Source organism: Mirounga leonina, unplaced genomic scaffold, assembly GCF_011800145.1.
Source record: "Mirounga leonina isolate KUSES-001 unplaced genomic scaffold, KU_Mleo_1.0 Mir_154, whole genome shotgun sequence".
Lineage (NCBI taxonomy): Eukaryota > Metazoa > Chordata > Mammalia > Carnivora > Phocidae > Mirounga > Mirounga leonina.
The window spans coordinates 36498551-36506946 of NW_023270389.1; the positions used below are offsets into that span (position 1 = coordinate 36498551).

General features: G+C 51.0%; 1 protein-coding gene and 1 long non-coding RNA gene across 3 annotated transcripts in view; one reads left to right on the forward strand and one right to left on the reverse strand.

Annotated features, from left to right (window-relative positions):
- Positions 1-7754, forward strand: part of LOC118014301 — a 33350-nt gene extending 25596 nt beyond the window's left edge. Inside the window, exons 3-6 of one of the 2 annotated variants that reach the window (XR_004680253.1) lie at positions 326-433; positions 6817-6873; positions 7007-7206; positions 7329-7754. This is a non-coding gene — a long non-coding RNA (uncharacterized LOC118014301). The remainder of the gene's footprint in view (positions 1-325; positions 434-6816; positions 6874-7006; positions 7207-7328) is intronic. The other variant, XR_004680254.1, reaches the window with a different exon arrangement.
- On the reverse strand, positions 29-2749 carry RD3 (retinal degeneration 3, GUCY2D regulator). Its single transcript, XM_035010489.1, has 2 exons — positions 2095-2749; positions 29-404 (listed from the first exon to the last, which is right to left on the reverse strand). Exons 1-2 carry the CDS (start codon positions 2388-2390, stop codon positions 107-109), a joined length of 594 nt encoding a protein of 197 aa, XP_034866380.1. The 5' UTR covers positions 2391-2749; the 3' UTR covers positions 29-106.
- Positions 7755-8396: the final 642 nt, after the last annotated feature.

Here is an 8396-nt window from a genome sequence, read left to right on the forward strand (position 1 = left end):
GCCCCTTGTCAAGGGCGGGTGGGGAGGTTCCAGGACTCGGGACCGGTCACCGGCCTATCATGCCCTCCCGCAGGTGGCTCAGCTCCTGGGCAGGGGAAGGCATGGGTCAGTCCTCTTTGGGCGCCCGGAACTCGGGCATGCTCCAGGTCCGGAGCGGCGGCGGCATGTCCCGCTCCACGTCCTCCGAGATGGTCCGGATGTCACTGGTGAAGGGGGAGATGCGCGCGCGGGTCTTGAAGGTGGCCAGCGCCAGGTTGCCGCGGGGCCGCAGGCTCCACTGCCGCGTCAGCTTGTGGGCCTCCTCCTCCTGCTTCATTCTCTCCAGGACCTCCTGCAGCACCGAGCGGAAGAGCTGGGACACCTCCTGCACCTGGGGCTCCTGCTCGGCCAGCAGCTGCCGGAACCTGTGCGCAGAGCAGGAGAGGTGCTGCGGGTGAGTCATGTGGTGTGGCGCAGAGCAGGTGTCTAAACCGCCTCCTGTGCACGCCCAGTGGTCACTTCCCCTTTCCGCCACCTCCTCACTCCTGACGTCAATCAGAGACCACCGCACCTCCCTATTGCTCCAGCCGGGGCTGACTTCAAATCCCCGCTCTGCTACTTCCTCTATGGGCCTCAGCTTTCTCATCTGTAAACTGGGGTCATAGCTACCATTCTGTGGGGCTTATGAGCTAACATATGTAAAGATCCTGACATTGACCTCGGGTTATCGATGCCAGATTATCAATGCCATGACCTGGCCTTACCTGTTGGAGGCTTTCTGGCTAACCTCTCCCACCCTTCTCCCCCTGGTGGCCAGAGGGATCTTTTCGAAATGTCTGATGATATCACTGCCCTGTGATAATCCTTCCATAGCTCTTGGCTACCTGCTGGGTGAGGTTTTCCTCTGCCTGAAATGTCTTTGCTGAGAGCTCAAAGGGAAGGATGGTTATTAGCAAGTCCACTTAATGGTTTCCTCCACCATATTGCCAGTCAGGAATTCTCACACTTTTCCGCAGTGAGACAGGAAATGTGGGGGAACAATCATGATCATATGTGTGTCCCCGACCTCCCCCTCATTTATGAGGTTTGGTTTACCAGCCTGGATTCTCTAGTCAACACCACCCCCATGACTCACTTCCCCCATCTCCCCCATCCCCAGGTGCTTCTGGAAGTAGGTACATTTTAGGGGGATTCCATAGTATGGAACAAGAGAACCTGGAGGGGGTAAGATTCTTAGCCTGGAGGAAGAAAGGAGGGAGGGGGTGAAAAAGACTACAAAATCCAATGGGGTGTGGATGGGGCTGGAGAAAGAGAAGGAGTTTAAGGAGAAGGAGTTTTAAGGAGAATTCCCAAGAAAAAAGGGGTATAATAGATGCTTACATTGGTTACAGAGATGGGTGACTGAAGATTTGGGGGATGTTCAGATGTTTTATTGTGGATCCGTATTCCTTTACTAGTGTTTGAGAAGTGCAGATGAAGAACTTGGGTAACTTTTGAAATTATTGTTGGTTGTTGGACTACATTTCTTCGACTTCAACATGAACCCAACCGAGACTGGGTCATGTGGGTTAGAACTTTATTAAGGTTACATTTATATTCAGGAACACTGTGGTACCCAGGCTCTAAATCTGTACATGTTCAATGCCCCAGGCCTCTGAATATACTTCACACACACACACACACACACACACACACACACACACGCACAGTCCCCTGAGGCAAATTATTATGAATGCTAGTGTGACCTACGTTAATGAAAAACTGAATTTTGGTAAGATTATCTGGAAAACCTTTCTAAGACAGTAATATAGATGATGAACTGATGAAGGAGAAAGAGCCAGCTGTGTTAAAATCCAGGGTAATGATAATCCAGGGAGAACAGAAAGCTCAAAGGCCTGGGGTTCTCTCCCATCAAAAGTCATGTGCCTCCAGGAGCTGCCTCCAGCCTCCTTCTGAACCCCTAGCTCTGGCCTGGCGTTCTGTGGGCTCTTGCAGATCACTGGGTCATCCAGGTGCCCTGGCTCCAGTCCTGGTGGCGTCAGGCCCCCGCCCCTGCAGCCACATGCCTGGAGCCTACCGTGCACCCGCCGGGCCCCGGGCCCGTGCAGGGGTTACCTGAGGATGGCGGGCCCACAGTAGGATGGGTGGATCTTGGCACAGACGTCTTCTAGTTGCAGCCGCTCACCAGGGCTCAGGTCGTAGGTGGGCCGGGGTGCGCTGGCCAGCCAGCTGTAGTCGACCCCGGTGCAGATCTTGCTGACTGCATTGCCGCGCTCCCACTGCTGCCTCTCGGCCTCTCGCATCTGCCCCGCCAGCTCCATCATGAGCGTCTCCAGCACCGTGTCGGCCGGCCTCTGGGAGGACAGCCTCGGGGGGGCTTCATTCCACCGAAGCCAGGGGATGAGGGACATGGCCCCCCCAGCCCCTGCTGAGACAGGGCAGGAGTGTGTCCTTCTGGGGCCCCTCTGTCGGTTAGGGTGGGGAGAGCAAGGGGGAAGGAGGAGAGCTGGGACCTGTTCCGCCCTCACAGCTGGGTGGCCCGGAGGAAGTTGCTTAACCTTTCTGAGCCATCATTTCTAATTCTGGAAGACAAGATTGGGCTGTCGTGAGAAGCAGTTGTGAATAAACTTGGGGCGCTCTAAGCACCACATAAAAGTACAATAGTCTCATGGTTATAACGATCCCTAGTGCATCCTGATGGCTGATCCCAGAGAAGCTGCCTCCTGAATCCCCGCAAACTCCAAACACAGAAGGAAATATACTGTGGATGGCTGAGCACAATCTTATCCCTACAATTTAAGGGGAAAAAATACATGACTACATCTTCTGTCAACCTAAAAGGAAAACACCCTGAGTTTCTTAATGCCCCAACCTGCTGATAAAGGAAGCTTGGAATTGTATGGGGTTGACCTCAACCTGCAAAGAACACAACTTACCTACCATTCATCCATTCATTCATTCAGAGCATTAATCAAGCACTGTGTATCCATCTGTGGAGGAACACAAACAGGAAAGCATGTCAGGGAGATATCAGTGGAAAGAGGTAAACAGGAGCAGTGAAGCATAGTGTGGGTACTGATGGGGAGGGGAAAGAGTGACTCCAGGGGATGAAGGGGGTCATAGAAGGCTTGTGGACAAGAGCAGGCTGAAGGGGGAATGCCGGCTTCAGACACATGGACTGATGGAAAGGGTGTCCCAGGTGGAGGACCCAGCCAAGGTACAGGAGAGACGTGTGCAAGGAGCATTGGCTGCAGGAGCAGGGACCTTAACTCATCATATTTCCACAAGGTCTTGCACAATACAGGTTTGGTGAATGGCTGACTGGATGGGTGGATAGATGGATGAATGGGTGGATGGATAAATGAACTGCCGTCTCAGGCATACCCTGATGCCTGTCAGAAGTGGGTTTGTGCCTCTGACAGCAGTGAAGGTGAGGGCCATTCCTGGGCCAAAATCTGAAGTGGGTCTTCCAGAAGCCCCAACTCCCCTGTCTATGCCTTTCCCCCTCCAGGGAGCTCCCTGTTCCATGCACCAGTGGTCTCCCTGCCCAGACCTTCCAGATGCCAAGAAAAGTGATCAGATGAACTCAGTCTCAACAACATAGCCATGAGGCATGGAGACACACACATTTTCAGGCAACCCTCCCACCACCCTGTGGAGAAATGAACCGTTAATGCTGGAGAATCAGACACAAATAGGAAAAGTATTATGGGGCAGCAATAACCTTCTGGGGTGGCACCAATGAAACCTTCTCTTTACCTATGAACCACCAATTTCTTTAGCAACCGTTACATTTAGCATGTTTAAAAACTATCATCCTCCACTCAGCCTAAGCCCATCACCGGTAGGGCCTCAGATTACACCCTGACTCCCTCCTGGGAGGTTGGGAGGGAAGGACACAGACCATCAGACCCTGTTCTTAGGGTCAGGACAGTTAGGATCTTTTCTTCTCTGCCCTTAAAGCTGGGCAGTAATGTGGGGAAGGGTGGGGGATGGAGGTGGGCTGTGTTCTGTCCTGAGAGCCATGAGCACCAGGAGCCTCTGCCCAAGGCCAAGGGCTCTGGTTGAATCAGGCGGTGGGACACCTTGTAACTGAAGGTGCTACGTTTCCTACAGTAGCAGGTGTTTGTGTTTTTACAAGTACACCGGTCAGGTTGATGCTTAACAGCAGAAGAGTGAATGGTGTCATTTCAGGTGTTCATTCAAGCCCGTGAAGGGCACTCCGAGTGTGGATGGGTTACCGGTCCCCACCGAGGCTGCCGACGGTGCTGGGCCACTCACAGCCCCACGCTCTCTGCAGTGTCCCTCCCTCCCCTGCCTGGGGACTTAATGCCAGGCTCAGCTCCTCTCTGGAAGCTTTCCCTGACACACTTTTCCTGATGTGACCACTCTCCACTTTGTCCCTTGACTGCACTCCGTACAGACATTTTTCATAGCACCAGGAACACTTTATGGAGCGTGACCATCTACCTCCCCGAAGCTTGTGTGTCATATGTGGGCGAGGACTGTGCCCTATTCATGCTTCCATCCCTGGGCTGGGTAGTACTGCTGTGGTGCTTAATAAATGCCCAACAAGCGAAGGAGTGAGTGAATGCACGAACAGAGGAATGAATGATGAATGCGTGCATGCATGCATGATGGTGAAAAAGCGAGCCCCACAGATCTGACCTCCCCCAAATGAGGGGGCACTCGTCAGCGGCCACGGGAAAGACAGTCTCCTCTGGCCTCCATGGCTCCACACTCTCCCGTCATTCAGAGACTACTCCTGAGGATGAGATATTGGCTGAGCTGTGGGGTCATGAGGACATGTGGGGGATGGTTCCCGCCTCTCTACCCCCCTGAGCCTCACCCTATGATGGTTCCAAACCTGGCTCAGGCCCTCCTTCCCCAGGAAGACATCTTTGGTTAACCTCCCTCAACCCCTCTACCCCAACATGCCCCCCACCATCACCAGGCCATAGTGCACCTGCCCCTCAATCCTGGGCACCTGTCCCTTGAGTTTCACGAGCCCGGAAGATGAATGAATGAGGAAGAGACCAGTGAGGCTCGGGGAGGGATATGACGCCTTGGGAAGAATATAACCTGCCTCAGACACCCTCTGCGCTCCAAACACCCTCCACTCCCTGCCACACCCCTACTGACAGCACATGTCCCAACTAACCTGAGGCTTCCCAACCCAACCCCACTGACCATTCCCTCCTGTGGAAAGAATCTTCCCTTGGGTTCCATTAAGCCACAATCTTTGGTCTAGGTCCTGCCCTGGTCTGCCTCGTGCCTCGGTCTGCCTCCTGGGACTCGCTCTCAGACCCAGTACATCCAATTCCTATTGATTCTTCTAAACTTAAATATTATAATTCTCCTAATTCTGTCCATTCTCTGTCCCTCCTTTAGTTTCGGTCTTGACCATCTGCCAGATATATTACAGCTGCTCCTAGCTGGCAACCCAGGGCTGGTCCTTCTGATCGAATCTTCACTCTGTTTTCCTTTTATTGTGATTTAAAAAAAAAAAAAAAGCAAATAACATGAAATTTACCATCTGAAAGATTTTTAAGCGTACAGAATAGTAGTGTTAACTATAAGCGCATTGTTATGCAACAGATCTCTGGCACTTTTTCATCCTGCAAAGTTGAAATCCCATACCCGTTGAACAGCTTCCACTCAATGATTTAGAAAGCGTGATCTTTTTCTTTTCTTTTTTTTTTTAAGTAGGCTCCATGCTAAGCCAGGAGCCCAGTGTGGGGCTTGAACTCACAACCCTGAGATCAAATCCTGAGCTGAGATCAAGAGACAGATGCTAACCAACTGAGCCATCCAGGTGCCCTGAAAGTGGGATCCTTCTAAATCATAAGTCTGATCATGTCACCATTTTGTTTTCATTAGCTACCATAACATAGATAGAGCATGGGGTCTGTGAGCTGTGAGCCTGTCACCCCTATAGCTCCCACCCCCTGCAAATTTCACTGGCTTCAAAATATCAATGGAAATCTGAAAAATTGAAATTAATAAATTAATAATTCCAAATTAAAGTTATAAAACCCCTTTCAAATTTTTATTTAAAAATAATTGTAATGTGGATTCATTTTATGACGATGTTTGATGTGATGTGGGGGTGGGGCCTCCAATAGTCCAAGTGTTGTGGCCTGTGAAGGGCTTTAAATTGCCCTGTGTTTAAGCCTGGGGGATTTAAAGGCTTTCAGTTGTGCCTGATGTCCTTAGACCCCTTAATATGGCTTCAGGGCCCTTTATTATGTGGCTCCTGTTTATATCGTCAGCTTCATGTCTCACCAAACTTCCCCTTTCCTCCAGTCCTACACACACACACACTCGCACACTCCCTCTCTCCCAGAATGTGCCCTGCTTTCTCTTGCTTTTAGGCCTTTGCACATATCTAGAACACTCTTTTTCTTTTCTTTTACTGAGGTATAACTGACATGTAACATTATAGTAGTTTCAGGTGTACACACAGTGATTCGATATTCATATATATTGTGAAATCACCCCAATAAGTCTAGTTAATATCTATCCCCATACATGGTTACAGTTGTTTTTTCTGTGATGAGAATTTTTAAGAGGTCTACTCTCTTACCAACTTTCAAACATACAATACAATGTTATTAACTATCCCCAGGACTCCTTTATTTTACACCTGGAAGTTTGTACCTTTGGCCCTCCTGCACCCATGTCACCCCTCTTCCCACCTGCTGCCTCTGGCAACCACCAGTCTATTTTCTATCTATGAGCTCAGTTTTTTTGTTTTTGTTTTGTTTTAGGTTCCACATATAAGTGAGATAATACAGTATTTGTCTTTCTCTGTCTGACTTATTTCACTTAACATAGTACCCTCAAGGCCCATCCACGTTGCTGCAGATGGCAAGATTTCCCTCTTTCTTATAGGTGAGTAAGTATATATATATATATACCACCTTTTCTTTATGCATCAAGCACTTTCAGCACTGAACTGAATAAATCCTACTTCAGCTTTTAGCTCATACTCTGCTTGTATGACACCCAAACCCTCCCTGACCAGGTTCCGGGGCCTTATCTCTCTGCTCCAGGCTGCTCTGTGCTCACCTCCTCCTGGCACAGCCCCAGTGCACCGTGACTGCCTGCATGTCCATCACCCTCTCCAGACCAAGTGAGAAACCAGGTCTTAGGCATCATCCTACCCAGCACCCAGCACCCAGCAGAGGGTCTGACCTACGGCAAGTGTGCAGTGGAGGTCCATAAGTAAATAGAGTGATACTTGGATTAATCCCAGAGTGATGGACAGGGTTGCCGTGTGGTGCTTTAGTCCTCATTCCCTCTCTCTCTCTCTTTCTCTCTCTCTCTCTCTCTCTCTGTGTATACAGCTAGGCTAGAACTCTCCCTAGGGAGTCCCTTCCCACTCCAAAACTTCTCACCCTTCCTAAGATCCATTTGGAGGGACTCATCCTTGGGTCAAGCATGGCCCCCTCAAAGGGCTTTTTTTCTTCGTCGTCTGGATTTGCATTTGAGCTGGAAGGAGGCAGCAAGAGAATGGCTCAGCCATAGAGGGTCCTCCTGTGGCAGGGGAATACAGAAGAAAGATGGGAGGCACTGAAGACAACTTTTATCTCCACACCAAACTGGCCTCCACATGTTGGCAGCAAAGCCACTCCGGGCCCGGTCAGGGCACCGCGCGTCTGCTAGGGCACTAGGGCAGTGCCTTGAACAGAACCTCACATTCCCTGTGTCTAAATATTTGTAAGTTACAAATTAGGTTAACAAACTATTAAATAAAATACGTTTTGCTTTTCCTTCCTTGTCAACTGTACCTTCGTAACAACTTGGAGGCTCAGATTCAAACTGAGAATTCTTGGACTCTCAGGAGAGACTTCTTTGCTAGAACATGGAGGCATGTGTTGAGGCAGCTCTGGCTCTCAGCCTGTCCCCCTTCTCTTCTCACACCACGAGGGGCCTGGCAAACATGTGGGGACACCCCAGCGTTCACATCCAAGGCACGTCCACACGCCTACCAACAACCTCTTCTTTGCCACGCTCAGACCTGGGACAGTTGATGTTGGTGACATCGCCCACCCTGAGGAGCCTGGGCCATGGAGCAGGCTTGCTCAGGCTCTGGAAGTGGGCGGGAGCCTGTCTGGGCCAGGAATTGTGGATCTCAGAATGTAAGGCCTGATGTGGAGGCGAAGTGACCTCAGGGTGTGCACGTCTTCCTAAACCCCAGGATCCTTGCCCCAGAGAGGTGAGGCCAGAAGAAAGCCGAAGTGTGGTCTAAAGAGCAACTTGGGGCGGGGCCCCTCTCCCCTGGGTTCAAGGCTGTGCTCCTGACCTGAGCTGGCCCACGGCAGATGGCAGGGGCTAGGCAGGGTGGCCTTACCTGAGTCCTGGGTTCTGTGGGTTCTCGGCATCTCTGGCCCAGGTGGCGGGGGCTCCTAAGG

Bases quoted from the DNA above. Each gene is read 5' to 3' on its own strand.
- RD3 (XM_035010489.1), bottom strand. From the start codon at position 2,390: ATGTCCCTCATCCCCTGGCTTCGGTGGAATGAAGCCCCCCCGAGGCTG. The intron at 405-2,094 runs GTAACCCCTGCA...CTCTGCGCACAG, and splicing joins TGTGGGCCCGCCATCCTCAG to GTTCCGGCAGCTGCTGGCCG.